Genomic DNA, 19,585 nt, shown 5'->3' with positions numbered 1-19,585 from the left:
CAAAAATAAATAAAATAAAGGTCCATTGACAACTAAAAAGAATTAAAAACAAACAAACTGATTTTCCTTTTTCTTTTTTTTTTTTTTGTGCCTGGGATTTAACCAGGGTTGCTTATCAACTGAGCTACATCCCAAGCCCTTTTTATTTTTTATTTTGAGGCAGGGTCTCACTAAGTTGCTTAGGGCCTCACTAAGTTGATGAAGCTGGCTTTGAACTTACGATCCTCCTGCCTCAGCCTCCTGAGTCGCTGGGATTACCATGCACCACCATGTCTGGCTCTTTCTACTTTTTAAAAAACTTTGGAGAATTTTATATTCACATACAGCTCTCAGAAATAACAAAGAGAACCCGAATACCCTTTTCCTAATTTCTCTCAAAGGTACAACATCGCAACCAGGAAATTAGCTTTGCCACAATCCATCAGCCTTCTTTAGACTTTGCCATTGTATATTGTTATTTGCATTTGTATATTGTTATGTGTTTCCTTCTATGTGATTTTATTACATGTATTTTTATTTTCTTACAAGATGGATATAGGCAGTTTTAAATTACATATGTGGTTTTAGGTTACAGTATTTCAATTGGATGCTGCTGTCTAGAATTTGGCTTCCAAGATGAACTAATCAGGCTGTTCTTAAGGAGCTCTTGGCAGGCAGGCATCCAACACTCATGAATAGTTTACAGACTGCCCAATTAGAATAAGTTATACTCTATGTATGAGCAATATATCAAAATACACTCTACAGTCATGTATATCTAAAAAGAACAAATAAAAAAATGAGAAAAGTTGACAGACTGTCTTGGATTCTAAGTGTAAAGTGGGTGACACCATCTCTTGTTTAACGCTGCTGGTGTTGGGGACTCAGAGGTCCTAGGGCTGTGGAGGAGCCTGCTTATTCACCTGCTCTACTGGAATAGTGTGGGGCCTCTCGATCTGCTCACTCAACTCCCTCCTCCTGGACCCCAGCCTCCACCCCTGCCTCCCCTCCTCTGCAGAGACCCGAGGGTGTACTGGTTCTCCACAGGGTCACGATGGGAACCACTGAATAAGTGAGGATTTGATGGAGTCTGGAAGGAAGAGGAGTGAGATTTTGCCGTAAAGGATTAGAGGGGCTACTTCGGCATATTAGTTTGCAAGGGCTGCTGTAACAAGCTCCGCAGATTAGATGGTTTACACAACAGGAAGTTACTGTTTCACGGTGCTGGAGGCTGAATGTCCAAGATCATAACATAAGCAGGATTGGTTCCTTCTGAGACTCTGACAGGGATTCAGTTCAGGGCCTCTTCCCTCCTTCTGGTGGTTTGCTGGTAACCTTTGTTGCTCTTTGCCTGGGAAATCTCTGCCTTCAGCTTTATGTGCCATTCTCCCTTTGTATATATCTGGGTCCAAATTTTCCCATTGATGAGAACCCAGGCGTTTTGGATTACAGGTCCTACCTATGACCTCATCCTACTTAACTAAGTGTATCTGCAAGGACTTTAATTCCAAATGAGGTCAAATTCACAGGTGTTTGGGGAGGGACTTCAACCTATCAGTTCTTGGGGGGCGGTGGAAAGGGTGACACAGTTTAACCCAGCAGAGGAACTAGCAGGAGCAAAGGCCAGCGTGAGGAATGACGTTCAGTTGGACTGGGTTCCACAAGCTTGGGGAGAATATGGGCACTGATCTCACATCCTTATGTGAGCGCACGCGCACACACACACACACACATGGTGAGAAAACTGTACTCACCAAAGCTCTTTCAAAGATAGTGGTTAGAATGATGTGGACCCTCCCGTGTCCACATCCCTCTGCAGCCCCAGGGAGGGAGGGAGCTGCACTCTGCTTGCTGTTTGGTGCTTGAATGCAGAGGAGAGTTGGAAGTCTGGCGTGTGCATCCCCTGTCCCCATTCCTCCACCTACCTGTTGTCTCCTGTGAGCAGCCCTTCCTTAAAATAACCGTTGAGTACCTATTTAACCAAGAACAACTGGAAGGGTGTGGCAGCACTGGATGGTCCAGATGCCTGCGGGTGTGGTCTGCTGGGAGGTGAGCTTGGGAGGGGGGCAGGGAGGGGAGAAGGTCCGAAAGACTGTGTCCGTGGCAGGAGCATCTTGAGGTTGGCCCAGGTTTAACCCATCGCAGTTCTGAGGCCGAAGGTGGGACCTGGTCCCAGAACTTGCCTGCAGTTTGTTCTGTTTCTCTCTCTGGACCCCTTCTTGGCTGAGTGGCTCCCATGTGAACCCTTCACCCCCCTGTGCTTTGGCACTGTAAGTACCTGTCCCACCTCAGGGGGCTCTGCAGGGCTTTAGAATCCAGGATGCCCACCTGCTTATCAGTGTCTGGGGCCCAGGGCTGGGTGCTGGGGTCTTAGGGAGGTCACCCCCCTGCAGCCCGCAGAGCCCTGGTCTACTCTGGTGCCTGCTGTTTATCCTGCCAGTCTCCTCCTTCCCCTCTGGAGGTGGGCAGCATGGGGCACCACCCTAGGGACACCCACCCCACGTTTTTCCTTTTGCCCCAGATGAAGTGTCTCCAGGCAAACCTGGAGAATGAAGCCACTTTCCTTCCCCTGATGTTCTAGGGAGACATTTCTGTCTGGGGCTTCACAGGGAAATCATGAGCAGTAGTCAGTGGAGAGCACAATGGCGAGGAAGGGGAATCTGGTGCTTATGCTGCTAATCCCCCTGGAGCAGTGTGCAGCTGCTGGCTGGTCACACTTCCACCTTGAGCTGGGTGGAGAGGCACTTGGACTCCTCTGCTGGACTGGAGCGGAGGTGAACATGACAGCAGAGGGAGGGAGGCCCAACCCTCACAGACTCGGGTAGCTGTGCTGAGTTTCTTACTCCCCAGAAGATGAAACTGGCTCCTCACTGTCAGGAGTGGCAAATGAATTATGGGTCTTGAACTGTCCAGAGAGAGAGGCAATACTTCTCGTGGGATTTCTTGGTACAAAGGCGCCCATCAAAGATTGGCCAGTTGCCATGGTGATGCCCCATTCAGAGGGGAATTCTGTGTCAGCCATAGAGTTTTTCAGTTCATGACCTACGTTTCTAACACCACCCAGGGGTAGAGAATCATGGCTGCAAGCTGATGACTATAATTGGGCTGTTCATACCTTTGACCTCAGTTCTGTTTGTTTTAAAGTAACTTTCTCACAATAAATCCCTTGATGTTAAAACCTGTCTAATAGATGTGCGAGCTTGCTCGTGGTCAGCCTTCCTCCCTCAGAGGTTGGCCGAACCACCAGGCCCCTGCTTTTTCTCTACTTTTGTGTCTGTTTGTCTTTTCTCGAGCCCTTCACTGTTCCATTCGGGAACCTGGAACCTGAATAAATGACCGTACAGGACATGGCACATCACCTTAGAGAAGGCTTTGGGGGAGCACAGAAAGGCAGCATTGCTCCCGTTAAGTGTTGCTTCTTCTACCATCATCTGCCTCTGGCTCCTTAGCCCAACATGAGCCTCAGGCCTTTGCAGGGCTAGTCCTTCCCAGCATCCTTCCCCTGGGGTCACCTCACCACCTCCTGGTCCTGTTCACATGGCCCCTTTGTGGAGAGGCCTCCCTTACCCGCTGTGTGGAAGGGCATCTCACCTACCCCAGCTCCTCATCCTCCTTTCTTCCCTTTATTTTTCCCCTGTCATCGTATCTTTCTCCCTGTGGGAGAAACGAAGCTGCGCTGGGGCAGGGCCTCTGTTGGTTTGTTCTCTGTCGAGCCTTGGCACCCAGCCTGGTGAGGTTGTTCGATAATTAAGGAACGATATACTAAAATAAATATTATAAGTAATAAAGAAAAATAGAATGAATGGATGCAGGAAAGGTGCCTCTGCCAGCTGTGAGTTCCAGTGCCAGTGATTTGCTGATGAATCACATAAGAGTGCCCTTGCATCGTACTCCACAAGCTTGGTGTGGTGTGCGAGAAATGGCTCCTCTGAAAATTCTTATTTAATTAAAAAGCACAAGGAGGTCTTCTCCATCAGCTGGCGGGGAGCTGTAATGGCTAAGGCACCCTCCCTCCACCCGCAGGGTCGTGTGGAGACCTGGAGGCCTTGTGTGGAGACCTGGAGGCCTTGTGTGAAGCAAGACAGTCGAATGACTCCCTGGGCCGTGCTGGCCTCGGCTGCCTCCTACTTTTTAGAAACTTCTGGAGCCTTAGTCTAGCCTCCTGAGGTGTCCAAGAAGCTGTTTTTCTGAGACCTGCTGTCCCTTCTGAAGGGTGTGGAGAGAGACCCAAAACCATTATTGTGGGCCTCTTTGTCTTAGAATCTCCCCATGGTCCCACCACTTCCTCTCTACCCCTCCCCAAAGCCAAAATTACCCGCCTCCTGCTTCCCTCAGAACAGTCTAGCACAATTTCTTCAGTGAGCGTTGAAGCCTTTCAGCCCCCACAACCCAGATGGCCCTAAAGTGAGAGGATAAAAAAGGCAAGCTATCTTCCTGGTGTGGGGGAGGGAAGGTACCAGTGAATAATTTAATAGATTATCCTCCCACGAAAGTTAAGTGAAAGTTAAGTACTGATGTTTGTGAATGATTTTCTTCTCTTCTTCTTTTTTTTCAAATAGAGCCTACTCAAAGTCATCCTTGTGCTAATAGTGAGTTCAGCATTTGCATTCTTACTGTACGCTGTCCAGTGGGAGGGAAAGAGGTGGTTGCGGGCAGGGCTCCAGAATCACATTCACCTGGGCTTCCAGCAAGGTGAGCAAGTCTGTCGTGCATGAGACCAAAAGGCAGAGGGTTGCTGACCCGGCACACCAACGTGGGCAAGCTGACTCCTGGAACAGGGTCCAGAACTTTGGTGATTGGAAGATCGAACTGAGAGGACTCCGGGTTCCTGGCCTCCCTTGGTCACTAGCTGGTGGGCACTAGCTTTCTACTCTCTGCCTTGGTTTCCTCAGCTTGTGGGTGATGCTCACTCTGTCTCCTCACAGGATAGAGTGAGATGATATAAGTCAGGGGCTGCCAATGGGTGGTCCCCAACCTCCAGCGGGGCATATTTGGTCTGCACAGTGTTTCAAGTTTGAATTAGTTGACAGTTTTTAAAAATTGGAAAATTAAAAATCAAAGTCTGACTTCCCAGCATCCCTTGGAAAGCTGAAGGAAGTGGTGCTGTCTTCCTGAGCCTTGGGCAGGGCGTGGGTTCCCCCGTTCTGATGGCCTTCGTTCGTTCTGTCTGCCCCTCGTTCCCCACTCTTGAATTGGCTCCCTGGTGGACATGAAATGCTCGTGGGAACATAAGTATTATTGTCCGGATATGGTCTTGTTGGATATTTTAGCAGGGCGGGCTACACTCCAAAAGGTCCAGGGAGAGCAGGAAGATGGCTTGTCTAGGAAAAGTCATGGGATCATGGGACCGTCCCTACCTTTAGATATTACTCTCATAGAACAAGAGTGTCCCTCTCAAGGCCAGGAGGGAGTCCCTTAGGACAGTAATAGCACCTGTTTTTTGAGTGACCCACTGGCTTGAGTCCAAGTTCACACCAGAAAAGAAGTGGGTTTGGCTTTGTTCTTGGTCACGGCTTGGAGTGGGAAAGGCTTTCAGATCAGCTGCTCCAGTTACTTTTGGCTGCTGGCCCTTGGGGTCCCGGTCCTCCACCTGGACCAGGGCACTCTTGATGGGAAGAGGGAGAGAGCAGGGGCAGGGCCGGGTGGTGTTCCCAGTGGGTTACTGGCTCCTTAAAAGGCATGAAATCTCTGGAATAGCTCCACCTCTGAAGTTTTTGCATGAAAAAAACACTGCCCCTATTTTTATTATTCTCTTTTTCTTTTTGTGGGTGTTATTATCAGCTGTCCAACATCATTGCCATCCCCCTCTTTGGGCAGCTCTGAAAGGGTTACAAAGGACTTTTTTGGTAGAGAAAGGAAATACTTTTATTGTTGAAGAAGCATCAAGTCAGAATGTGGTGCTCACAGGCAATCTGCTAAGAGATAATAAAGAAAGCAATCCCACCCTTTTGTACAGCCATACAGATCCAACCTGCTACCTACATCTTCGCAGGGTAAACAGTCCTCAAGCAGTTGACAGCACTGTTTGTCACAACCTCACTTTACCTGGTGCCTTGGTTGGAATCTTGAATATTCCACAAAGTCATGTGTTGAAAACTTGGTCTCTAGTCTGTCGCACTGTTGGGAGTTGGTGGAACCTTTAAGAGGTGGGGCTTAGTGGAAGGAAGTTAGATCATTGTGGGGTGTTCCCTTGAAGGGGATATTGAGACCCCAGCCCTTCCTAGCTCACTCTTTATTTCCTGACTACCATAGGTGAGCAGTCCCCTTCCTCTGACACTCCTGCCATCACAGGCCCAAAGCAACAGGACCAACTCATTGTGGACGGAGCCCTCTGAAACCCTGAGCCAAAATAACCTTTTCCCCTTACTAGGTTGAGAGTCTCAGGTATTCTGTCACAGTGATGGAAAACTGACTTACCATACCTGGTAGTTGGGGTGACTATCGTGTTGGCTCATTGGCTTTGTCTGAAGGAGAACAAACTTCTCAAATCTTTCTGACAGGAGGTAGTTTTGCAACTTGAAGCAAGGTACCCATTAAAGTTAGGATCCCTCCCTACCCCAGAGACTGGGAGATGGGGGGTGCATGCTTCCTTGATTTTTACATTTCAAAGAGATGGCTTCCAGGTCTTTGAGAAAGATGTCCCCAAGTCATAAAGCTGAAAAAAGGCCTATCTAGTTTTAAAAGTGATTTATATCCATTTCAAAGAGAAGAGAAATTTCTTACAAGTTTCCTAAAGTAATACAATAAGAAAAAGGATGTAAGTAGACTTTTATACCTATTATCTTTTTTGAGAAAGTGCAAGAATACTTTATGGAAGATTTACTTTGCACCTACAGTTTATGAAGTTTTCTAGGATTATTATTTTTTCTTTTCTTTTTTTAGGATTATTATCTTATGATTGCTTATTATATTATTTGAATTTATTATATTATTATAGCTTTTTAATGTTATTACAAAAAGAATACATATTTATTGTAAATCTTTTAGAACAGAAAAACATCAGGAAGCAAAAAGGGTCTCTCACAATCTCACTATTCAGAGACATATTAACTCTTGGGTATATTTTCTTTCAGACTTTCCTTGAAACCTTTTTTTAAAAGAAATGAGATAATAGTGAACTTATACATATATCCTTCTCCTTTTTTATTTTCTAATTTTATTTGTTCTAATTAGTCATACATGACAGTAGAATGCATTTATACATTTTGATAAATCATACATAAATGGAGTGTAATCCCTCATTTTTCTGATTATACATATTTCAGGATCCACATCGGTCATGCAGTCATACATGTACATGAGGTAATAATGTCTTCTCCTCCTTCTCTTTCTTCTTTGCTTAAATTACCAATTTCCCCATGTCATTTAAAACTATATATATATATATATATATATAATGTTGTGGTAACCACAGGGCCACCCATCGATTAGAAGCACTAGGGTCCCCAACTTTTCCCTAGTAGGGGATTTTAGGAGGTTTTCTGATTAATAAAAAAACTATCTGGTTCATACCTCTTTGTGATTTTGATCATTTCTTTTTACCTTTTTTTTTTTTTTTTTTTTTTTGTGGTACTGGGGATCAAACTCAGGGCTTTGTGCTTGCGAGACAAGCACTCTACCAGCTGAGCTATCTCCCCAGCCCTTGATCATTTCTTGAAGATAAAATTCTGGAATTATTATCATTGGAATCAAAGGTGCATTGTCAAGCCTCGTTAAACCTTTTGATACATATTTCCAAATTCTCTTCCAGACAAGTGATTTCCAATGACCAGACCTGATAATAACATTACATATATTTTGTCAATTTGATAGGTTAGAAAAAGACTATTAAGACTATTATTTTTATTTGTGTGCCTTCAGTTACTAGTAAGATTAAACCCATGTCAAAATGCATTGGTGTTTATTTTTGGAAAAAGTGATATATGCGTTAGATTCAAAAAGTTCAAAAGAATATGTGAATGGAAAGTAACATTCCTCACCCTGTTTATCAATCACCTCATTGTTTTTTCTTGAAGCAAACATTTTGTTAAATATATCTAAATGATTTGTTGTCAGATACAAGCTTTCCTGTACTTAACATTTATATGTCTGCTTTTATGGACTGTTTTTATCCTTAGGTTGAGGGTCATATTTGTCCATTTGTGTTACTGTAATGAAATACCTAAAGCTGGTAACTTTATTTTTTAAAAAGGTATTTTTAGTTCTCAGTTCTGGAGGTTCAAGGGCCCACCCCTAGTGATGACCTTTTGGCCAGCAGAGTGCTGAGGCAGCTCAGGAGTCACATGGTGAGAGACCAGGAGCACATGGGTCACCTCTGGGCTCTCTCTCTTCTCATACAACCACCAGGATTCAATCTTGGGGGCTCCATCCTGATGACCTTATCCAATCCTAATCACCTCCCGAAGGCCTCACCTCTGGACACCAAAGTTGTCTCGGGTTTCCATCCTCTTAACCCATTAAGTTCCAAGTTTACAATTCTGAGAATAACAAAATTGACACAGGTACATCAAAATAGGAAAAGTGGAAATCATAATCTAGAGGTCACACATATTAACTGCTACTGATATAATCATATCATGATTATACTATGTGGTTATAATAACATATTAAATATTAATATAGGATATAATTCTATATTATAGATAATATTTAAGTTTTTATCTGTGTTCCACATCTGGGATGATGGAACAAAATGGGTAATGCCTTAGAGTGGTGATGAAATAACACACGAGCCCGTGGGGGACAACCAAACCATATCCAAACCATAGCAAAGATCATTCCTCTCCTTTCCCAGAAGAGGAAACCGAGGGTCCAAGAGGTTAGCTGCTGGGAGTCCTGCTGCTAGTGAGTGGTGGGTGTGGCTCCTGGACTCCCTGTCCTGGAATCTCTGGAGAGTTGCCTGGAGGTGAAGCCCTGCTGGGGTGCTTCTCAGCCTCTGGAGAAAGTAGCCACCTGGGGACCAGCGTCCCAGGAACAGGACAGCTGCAGGTGTGTGAGCGACTGAGCCACCCTGGAACGCCGTCCCGTCCAGAAATCTCTCCCTCATCAAGCTGGTGCTGCTGCCTGAAATCCCACCAGAGGCTGTGCATCTGCCAGGGTCCACTGGCTCCTCACTGGGACTAGCGGTGAGGTCGGTGCGGCGGTACGTGTGGAGCCGGCCAGCCTCCTCCTGCTCTGGGCCTTTTCTTGTCTGCTCTCACCCGACCCTGGGCCTCCCAAGACACCCGCTGTGCACAGGTGGTCATTTTCAATCAGTGGTTCCGAACAACCTGTCAGTTTCTGAGGGCAACAGTGTGTCTGACAGCGCCGGAGACCATGGAGAATGGCGGGGAAAGGGCCCCATTCTTCTGGAAGCACGAGTGACTAGTAAAAGCGTCAGGTATTTTAAGGACTGGAGATGGCCCCCATGGCCTTTGAGGCAGGCCTGTCGCTGCTGGTGCCCCTGCTAGTGCTACTGGGATTACCCAGTGTGAGCCTTTCTCCTGGGGTGGGGGTGTGCGGGGACTCCTCTGTGCCTGCCACCCTTCCCCCACCTGCGGTGGCTGGACAGTCAGGTGCTCGTCCCAGCTGGGCTTCCTCTTCCCAGTTTTTTCCCTTGCCGGGGACAGATGGCAGTGTTTGGGGCCAAATGGGCAGGGAAGACATGAAGACCAGAGACCAGCTGGGAGGCAGCTGACCTGAAGGAGGTGACAGAGCTTCAGTCTCACCCTCCAGAGCCCGAAGGAGCCCGAGGCAGGAGGCCCTTGGACGTGTCTTGTGAGGAAAGGATTCGGTTTTCATTTTGTCCTGAGGTACCTGGCCAGCCTTTTGGGGACCGGGGCTGTACACTGTGCCCTGCATTCTGCACAGGGGTCCTGGGGTCCACTGTCAAGGGTTTGTTTTCCTCACAAAGCATGAGTGCTGCAGTGCCCAGTACCTTGAGCCCCACAGAGCCTGCCTTTCTTGGCTCAGCGTCCCTGGTGATTCTAGCACCTGAGTGGATGAGCTGATGCTTGGCCAGGCCCACCATGTTCAAGGCAGGTGCTCACCACTGAGCCACACTTCCAGTCTGCCATTGGGAAGTCAGACTGCCCGTGCCCATGCACCAGGAACAGGGAGCTATGGATGTGCTATCCCCTCTGTGTCCCCCATAAAATTGCCCCTGTGGCCTCCTCCAGTGCCACAAGTTCATATTAAGAATCTGTGACTTTGGGTCTTCAATCAAATGGGAGAGGCTCTCAGAGATGACTTGGTGCAGCCTCTTCATTTTACAGTACTCTCCACAGCCACGGTAGCAGCTCCGACGGTATTAAAAACACCGAATCATGCAGATGTCCTTTGGCTTTTTGTCTGGTTTGGTTGCAGTATTGGGGAGGGGTCCCAGGACCTCACACATGCTGGGCAAGTGTTCTTCCACTGAGCTACCTCCCCGGCTGTTTTTAAAAAAATTTATTTTGAGACAGGATCTCACTCGGTTGCTAAGGCTGACCTTGAACTTGAGATCCTCCTGCCTCAGCTTCTTGAGAGCTGTGTGTCAGGAAAGTATTCTGTTGTTGCTTTGCAAGAGAATGGGGAACCTGGCACAGTGGCCCACACCTGTAAGTTTCCAGCCTCAGCAACTTAGCAAGATTTGTCCCAAAATAAAAAACAAACAGGCCTGGGGATGTAACCCAGCATTTCTGGGTTCAATTCCTAATACCAGAAAAACAAAAAAGAAATAAAAGAAAGACCATGGGGAACATGGATGAGACTAAAGAAGAGACAGAAGCGCAGCACTGGAGTTGGACTCCAGCTTGAATAGTTTTTCTACTTCTGTAATCGCTGGGCAGGTTAGGAATCTAGTCTCCCTGAGCCTCAGTTTCCTAATCTTTGAAATGGGGAAAATAATAATTTACCTCAAAGTTTTTGGGAGGATTGGAAATGACATATAAACCTATCCCGGTGCTTAAGCATTTATTTTCTTAGCCACATATTTTCTCAATTGACTGGCATAAATTTTAATAAGTTAATGGCTCACAATTTTTAGAGGACATTATTTAATGGAGGTAATTCCATCTAATGGGCAATTCCTCTTGTTATTAAATAGCTTCTCTAAAACGTGATCTTGCTTTTTGCCCCGAAATTCCCTGTAGTTGACTCAGGGAAGTATCAGATGACTGGAGGATTCGTTGCTTTGAGATCAGGGGGTTACATTCCATGTCTGAGGTTATGCAACATGGGACATGGCTGACCCCGGTTGTCACCAACAACCACCACAACAGAGGAGAGCTGGCCCCGGTGAACCTATCCCAGATTTCATAATCAGGCAATCTAGACTGAAGCTATTTTAATTTGAACAGTCGTGTAACTTTTGAGCAAGTGTGGGTCTTTAGGTGCACTAGAAACTTACCAGTGCTTGAGGCCTCAAATCCAGTCGTGAATAAATCAGTTCACTTAATTCTGCACACGCTGTGTCCATAGGAAATCCCTAGGGGTCTGCCCAAGCCCAGAAAGCTGTCTGTGACTACCCTGGAGCTTGTCAGTGAACATGAGATTAGAGAAAATGTTTCCTTTTCAAAAATTTTTCTAGGGTGGGTGGGGATGTAGCTCAGTGGCAGCGTGTATTGAGCATGCGTGAATCCCTGGCTCAGTCCCCAGCACTGAATAAAGCAAACAACAAAAATTCTTATAACTCGTTTTTATAACGAAAACGTGGATTGCCGAAGGATATGAATAATATGATAAACGTTCATGTCATGATTGATAATTAGCAACGTTGATGGGGTTAACCTGCTGCTGTGTTTATTTCAGATTTTTTCCTTCTTGTAAAATAAATGAGACAAAAACAAACCAAAACAGAACATCAATAGCACCGCTTTTAGTACTTCATGTTGTTCTAGGTTGTTTGCTAATGTTTTCACATGCGTTTAGTGGTTTGCTATATTTCATGTATGCTGGTGGGTTCTTGCGCTTACATATTTTCACGTGTGTTAATATTTGTGTGTGCTAATCACCTTGATTTTATGGCAAGCATTTTGAAAACAAGTGTTTGTTCTCTTTTGTTATTTGTCCCAGTGTCTAGGACAGTTTCTGGCTCATAGTAGATGCTCAATAAATAGTTGTTGAGTAAATGAATGAGTGTATAAAACTTTTCTTTGTTAGCTGGATGTGGTGGCACATGCCTGTAATCCCAACTAGTTGGTTAAGTTTGAGACCAACTTGGGCAACTTAGCAAGACCCAGTGTCTAAATATAAAATAAAAAAAGCTGTGTATGTAGCTTTTTTTACATGTGGTAGAGTATCCCTGGGTTTAATCCCCAATACTGCAAAACAAGAAAACAAAACAAAAAATTTTTCTTTCCTGTGTTATCCTCTCTCATGTCAATATATACCTTCCTCATTAGAGTTGTATTGGCTAATTATAGATAATTCATATACTTAGCTCAGGAGTAGAATTTAAATTCTGTATTAGTTTTGAAAATGATACGGTTTTTTAGATAAATCAGGAAACATTACTAAACTAAAAGAAGGAATAAATTTTATCTGTTTTCCCTTTTGTTCTTTTTTGTAGTGGTGGGGATCAAACCCAGGGTCTCCTGCATGCCATGCAAATGCTCTGTCTCTGAACCACAGCCCCAGCTCCCCAAAGAAACACATTTTAACCTAGAGAGGTAACTAGCTTTATGATGTAAAACCTTACCAAGGACAGACGACAACTGTGTACCTCTGGTGACCTGTTTCTTTCATTTAATTTATAATGAACTCCTTTCTGTGATGTCGCACTTTCTGCTCAAGGACTGTGAAGAACGCCTGCTCTTGATTCCTGACTTCTACAACCCAGGGCAGTCCTGTCCCCTGTGCATGGGAAAGTGACAGTGTGACTCACTGACCTTTTGTACATTTCCTGGGAAAAACTGTTGCTGGTCAGATTATTATTTTTTGTGTGAATAAAAATTTATGAATTTGATTATATGTAAATTATATCTCACTAAAAATTAATTTTAAAATATACACATGCAAAGCCATCTCCATGATTTGAAAGCAATTTATCTAGACATTCTTTTTGAGAGTCTTGACCTGAAACTCAACAAGTACATATTCAAACATAAATGAAATAACATTTTTCTCAGCACACTCAAAAATAGTTACAGTGATTTGATCTACATATTGAGTTTATCCAGAATTACATTGTCATCAGTAGCTTGGATCTGTTCAAATAGCAGTTAATTAACAATAATGAATTCTTCAGTTGTACTGACCAAGGTCAAGTGTTCTGTGTCTGCTACAGGAAATTCTTTTGGACAGCTTTCGTCTAACATTTCTCACAAGGCAAACACATCTTTTTCAGGGCAAAATGGACAAAGGTATTAATTTTCTGTTCTGTCCATCCCTCCAGCAGATCCAGTGGGAGTATTTAGAAGTAGCATATAAGCGTGGTGATGGAAACTTAAAGCTTTGAGCACTGTGGAAGTTCAGAGACAGAAGTGGCTTTTCTAGAGGGTTCTTGGTTAGAACAAGGGTAGGTAGCCGTGGGAAGGAGCCGTGAAGCCAGATGTAAGGGCAGATGTTAATTGATGTTTGCTCTGTCCTCAAACATCAGCCCTCGCTGTCTGCTGCGCTGAGTTTCACAAGAGGCAGAAGGTCAGGTCCTCCTTGTCTTTTGTTTTTCTCTTAAAAATGTGTACCTAAGAGGGACAGTATGCTCCATCAAGAACACGTCTTTACCGAGTCTCAATTCTGTGACTTTCTAGATAGGATTATTAATTACATGAAAATGACACGCTTCATGTGGACTTGCCACAGATTAAACATCAACTCAGGGTGCGGGTAGCTAAAGCGCACTCCCTGCCTGGGGGCTTCCAGCTCAAGGACCCTGGGAGGGCTGTACTGACGAGTAAGCTAACGTCCTCCCTATTTATAGTTTTTGTTTTCTGAATTTCTCAGGATATAACCACTAGCCATCCCCATATTTTACATGTCTCTATGTTAGAGTTTTTACTAAGAATTTTTAGACAGCTGGAATGCAGTTCTGCTCAAAAGAGACAGTGTGACGATGATGACGATTTGGGTTCTGGGGCTTGAACTCAGGGACACTTAACCACTGAGCCACATCCCCAGTCCTTTTTGGGATTTTATTTAGAGACAGGATCTTGCTGAGTTGTTCAGGATCTCGCTAAGGTGCTGAGGCTGGCTTCCTGCTTCAGCCTCCCAAGTCACTGGGGTTACAGGCGTGTACCCCTGTGCCCAGCTAGACAATGATGATAATGGGGAAGCCTGTGACACAATAGCATGAAATTGGGAAATTTTTTTTTTTTTTGTGGTGCTGGGGATCGAACTCAGGGCCTTGCGCTTGCAAGGCTAGTACTCTACCGACTGAGCTATCTCCCCAGCCCAGGAAATTTTTAAATTAACCCCTTTGTGTGTTTCACTTCCGTCCCTTGCAACTTTTGCAGTCACAGGAAGTGAGTGGCTTTTCTCACAGGTCTTCCCTTTGCTATGACGTGAAGCCGCCCCTGGGAAGACGGGCATTTCTTGAGAGGCACTTTCAGGCTGAGGCGTGTTTGCCTTTTCTGTATCTGGCCATGCACTAATGTGCGGTGTCAGAGGCCTCAGTCCGTAGAAGGCCAACTCCGCGGCCCTGTGTCTGAGGTGAGGCAGAACATCACGGCGGAAGTGTGTAGCAGAGAAGAGCAGCGCAGGACATGGCACCACAAAGCAGAGAGAGCTGGGCAGATTGTTTTTAAGAAGGCTCGACATTTCCTAGCAGACTCCTGAGCCGGGGACTGATTTGTAAACCAGCTAATTGACAAAATCTAAGGTGGAGATATTATTCTCTTAGCCCATATACAGCCTGGTAAAAAGTTTTAGGGAAAAAAGAAAAAAACTTTTAGAATCAGACAAACCTGGATTTAAGTCTTAGCTTGGCCACTTGTTAACCTTGTGATCTTGGGAAAGTTACTTAACCTCTCTGAGCTGTACATTTCATCATCTATAGATAGAGTTCATGAGACATTTTTGTATGGGTTGTTGTTAAGAATTGAGATCCTGTATTAAAGGGTCCAGTTCCTAGTAAAATACTTAACAAATATCTCTCTTCCAGTAAACCAAACCTAGGTCTCCAAGAAATACTTCACAAGCCTTAAAGTAGTGAAGCTTAACCACTTCAATAAATAAGTAAATAAATGACTATTGAATGAGCCCGGAATGGAGTGCCACTGTTTTCTGACCAGACAAAGACCCGGATGGGCATTCTGCTAGGCCTCAGGCCTCTGTGAGTTGTGCCTGTTCCTCTCCCAGGCTGAGCTCCCTTCTGCCATGGAGACTGGAGAGGATGAGAAAGGAACCAGCAGCCAGTCAGCCGTGCATCGATTGAGCACTTCATGTGTGCAGCGCTCCCCTCAAGGGCTGCCCTGAGCGGGGGACTGGCTGGGAAGCTGGGCCGGCCTGCGCTTGGGAGGTGAGCTGGACCCACAAGGAGAGAGATGCTGGCACCCGAGGGGCAGCCCCGCTGCACGACACTGCTGGTCCAGGACTTTGGAGATACCTGAGACAGTTCCCTCCCTTGAAAGATGAGAGCAGAGACTCGCCTAAGGGCATCGGCTCCTCTGTGGAGGTGACACTCCAGCCACCTTTGCCTTAACCGAGAGCGTAGTTATCACTAAGGGTTTTATTAAGACATCTTTTCTGCCCTTCACCTGTGAATTCCTTTTTTTCCCCAGATGCCTTTTTTGTTTGTTTTGTCTTCTGACTTTCAAGTTCAGACTTTCTCCGCTGCCAGTGGTCTCTCCAGCCCGTCCTGGGTCAGGGCCGGCCAGTCCCTGGAAGGTCACTTGGAAGCACTGCGTGGCTAAGCAACAAGAGTTCCCGACCAGGCGGCCCTTCCCCCGGGGTGTTGGGCAGTGCCTGGAGGGGAGCAGGGGGCGAAGTGCTGCTGGCCTCTGGTAGCAGAGACCAGGATGTCGCACATCCTACAGGCACAGGACTTCTCCACAACAAAGGGCTCTCCTGCCCCAGGTGTCCACAGGGCCAGGTGAGAAAGCCTGTCCCAGGGCTCTCAGGTGGCACAGTCCCTTTTGTTCTTTGCCTTTGAGCCTCTGTTTCTTTTCTGGGAAATGCATCACTGGTGAAGGCAGAGGGGCGGGGTAGGTGGCCCCAGCATTCTTCTGACTTGGTCAGCAGGCTTGCACGTGCCCCCAGCTGCCTTCAGTGTAGGGTCTCCAAGGACAACAGTGCAGAACCTCTCTGGGTCCTCTTGTCCTGGGAGCACGTGGGCTGCATCTGTCGGGTGGGCGGAGGAGCGTGCCTGGGCCTGGGAAGGAAACTTGCAGGGGGGTGGTGGCAGGGGAGGGCGGCCTAACTGCTCCCTGTATAGACCTGACACGTTCTCCTGCCTTTAATACCATCCTGCCTCCTCACCTTCCATAGATCCCAGCACCTCTCATGCCTGAGCCTTCTAGAATGTGCTGCCAATAGCTCCTCCTCTCGTGTGGGTGTGTCTGGTGCTGGGGATTGAACCTGGGGTTGTACCTCTGAGTCACCTCCCTAGTCCTTCTTTATGCTTGTTTTGAGACAGGGTCTCACTAAGTTGCTGCGACTGGCCTCGAACTTGTGATCCTCCTGCCTCATCCACATATCTCTGGGATTTCAGGCAGGTGCCACCAGGCCTGGTTCAGCTCTGCCTCATGTAGCTAGTCAGGATCCCACTCTCTCTGCCTAAGTTCCTTACCCATCTGCTCGTTGTCTTCCAAGATGTTGTTGTTAGCCCTTCTATCACCTCATCTCCACACCCAGGTCCTTGTTATTGCTTTGCTGACATTTTTGCAGGTTTGGGGAGGAGGTGGTGACAAATGTGTTAAGTCCATTATCTTAAACCAGGGGCAGCATCCTTATGCCCTGGAATACCAGCAACTTCATGAAGTTCTTTAAAGCATGTTCTGCCTCCCAGGGGGAGAAAGTGCTGGCAATTAGAGCTCTTCCCGTTAATAGAGGATGGCACCGGAACGAAAGCAGGCAAGCTCTCTGACCTTAACCTCACTAACCACATTTCCCTGTGTTGAAAATGCGTGATCGGCCCTGCTAGGAAGAGGAAGTGAGCAGTGGATGCGGGAGAGCAGGGACGCTGACCACGGTCGTCCTCATGGTTGGGGTCCCCACCGTCATCTCCATCGAGTGCACGATCAAGGCGATGTGTCACCTGGGCACGAGGACAGAATGTGGCTCCCTGTTAGACAGACTTAACCCAGCAAATGAGTGTGTGTACCGACTGCCTCATTTTCTTGCCAGAGGCCTCCAGTTTGGTTGGCAGAGTGGCGACCAACTGACCAATTGGACGGGGCTCTTTAATGCCACCGACGACCCAGCAGTGCAGAGCAGCAGTGACTCCAGCTCCAGGTACTAACCCGGCAAATGGCCAGGGAGGGGGGAGCCCATCCTGTGGGGACCCTGGAGTCTGTGCCCCATGGTCCACCCCAGAGCTGTGCTCACAGCAAGCTGCACTTGGGGATCCTTCCTATCTCCTTTCACCTGAGGGTGAGGGGAGGTGAAGACTGAGGAGTAGGACCCAAGCCCACAATGCAGGACCTCAGTGGCCCTGGGCCGTCTGGGTCTCAACCTCCCTTTGAGGGTAGGAACCAGGGCTGTGCCCCAGCAGCAGAGATTGGGGCACCAGCTGGCAGGTGTTGGCCTCGGGGATGGGCGTTGAGCCAGGGCCTCTGCTCCTCTGAAGTCCACTCCCTGGGCAGGAGCAGGCTGCTCTTGGCTGGGCAGAACCTCTTCAGGGAGGTGCTGAACTGTGACGTCCATGCTGTCATGGGGCGTTTCCGCTTGATCTTAGTGTTTGGAGCTCACGTCAGTAACTGAGGGCAGTCCGCAGACTCAGGAGTGGGAGCTCAGCAAGATTTGTGGAGTGAGTGCAGACGGAACATTCTCGGGCGGGCAGGCCCATGCAGGGAGGGGTTGTGGGAGATTTTGTGAGGGGGCAGGATTCTCTCTCTACTTGGAGGATGGTGTGGCTGGAATTGGCCAGCTAAGTGTTTCCAGGGCTGCTGAAGCTGTTTGGTTCTTTAATTCTTGTATTTCTAAGTGTGGCTCTCAGAACCATTGCCCTGGGAAGAGGCCTGAGCTTTCCACATAGTTAATTTTGGCACCTAAACATGAAATTGACCCCGCAGAGAAGTTGTGTGTTTTTCAGGGATCCCTAGTAGGTATGCGTTTATTCAATGCTTTGAAAAGAGTAAAGATGTGGAGACAGTGTCACAAACCAGGTGGGCAGATGTCCACAGACAGGACTGGGGTGTGGGGACAGCTGCACGCCATGACCGGGTCTCTAGGATCTGATGCTGGCCTCTTGCGACCACAGTTCTTCCAGTGTATGGCCAGCTGCATGGCCCCTGGGATGTCACAGGGAGGATGAATGGTCCACAGTTGTCCTTTAAATGCTGAGCTTGCATGTTGGCCTGTCTGCCCTGTGTCCTGCCTGCACAGACGGACAGTGGCCTAGGAAGGTGAGTGGCTGTCCATCTCCTAGGGGAGCCACCTGGGAGAGAGAAGATGCTCGAGGCCTTGGCTAGAAATGCTGGAGCCTGCAGGAAGGACGGGACCCCTGGAGGCGGTTTCTGGACAGACGTCCCCAGTCAGGGGCAGAGGCCATTGCCTGGACTCAGTATCTTGCTCTTCCTGGGCCAGCACCCTCCCCTCCTCAGTGTCGCCTCCCCTTCTCACTCCTGCTCTCCCTTGGCCCATCTTTCCTCTCCCTTCCCTTTCTTATCTCTCTCGTTCTTTATCTTCTCTTCCTCTCTTCCTGTTTCAGGCTAGCCTCCCCTTTCCTGAATGCTGGGGTTCCTCAGGGCAGTGACTCCACTGGCCCCTGTCACTTGGGTTTTGGAATTCGAGTACCCTTTATCAAAGGTCATTTCCAGCTGAGTTGACCTCCTTTTGGAGAGCAGCCATTTGACTAAGAATTCCCTTGGTTGCAGAATAAATGTCATCCTAAATTTCCCTGGAACAATTCCAATTTCAAATCTCAGTTTCGAGTTGACCCCAAAAGTCCTCGTGAATAGGAAGGACTGCAGCATGCACAGTTCTCCTGTGGGACCTAGTGGTTTATGTCATTCAAAACAGAGTTGCTAGCTGCTCAGTTCACAATGGCAGAGCTGTGGAACCAACATAGGTGCCCTTCAAGAGATGAATGGATAAAGAAAATGTGGTAGATTTACACAATGGGATATTACTCTGCCATAAAGAAGAATGAAATTATGGCATTTGCAGGTAAATGGATGGAACTGAAGACTACCATGCTAAGTGAAAGAAGCCAATCCCCCCAAACCAAAGGCCAAATGTTCTTTCTGCATGTGGATGCTAACACACAATAAGGCCAGGGGCGGGAAGAATAGAAGTTCATGGAATTAGACAAAGGGGAATGAAGGGAAGGGAGAGAGATGGGAACAGGAAAGACAGTAGAATGAATCGGACATAACTTACTATGTTCATATATGAATTTGTGACGAGTGAAACTCCACATCATGTATGAGCACAAGAATGGGAAATTAGACTCCATGGATATATGTCAAAATACATTCTACTGTCATGTGTCACTAAAAAGAACAAATTTTTAAAAAGAATAAGGGACTGGGGTTGTCGCTCAGTGGTG

At 46.9% G+C, this 19,585-nt stretch overlaps 1 protein-coding gene across 3 annotated transcripts in view; it reads left to right on the top strand.

The window, feature by feature from the left end:
- Positions 1-19,585, top strand: part of St8sia5 (ST8 alpha-N-acetyl-neuraminide alpha-2,8-sialyltransferase 5) — a 67,722-nt gene that overhangs the window by 11,494 nt on the left and 36,643 nt on the right. Inside the window, exon 2 of one of the 3 annotated variants that reach the window (XM_047526527.1) lies at positions 17,221-17,328. The exons of the other annotated variants lie outside the window; for them this stretch is intronic. Within the exon in view, the coding sequence (XP_047382483.1) occupies positions 17,221-17,328 (108 nt within the window). The remainder of the gene's footprint in view (positions 1-17,220; positions 17,329-19,585) is intronic. 3 annotated transcript variants of the gene reach the window in all.

The sequence above is a fragment of the Sciurus carolinensis genome, chromosome 15 (genome assembly GCF_902686445.1).
Source record: "Sciurus carolinensis chromosome 15, mSciCar1.2, whole genome shotgun sequence".
NCBI classification, from domain to species: Eukaryota; Metazoa; Chordata; class Mammalia; order Rodentia; family Sciuridae; genus Sciurus; species Sciurus carolinensis.
This window is presented reverse-complemented; position numbering and strand designations above follow the sequence as displayed.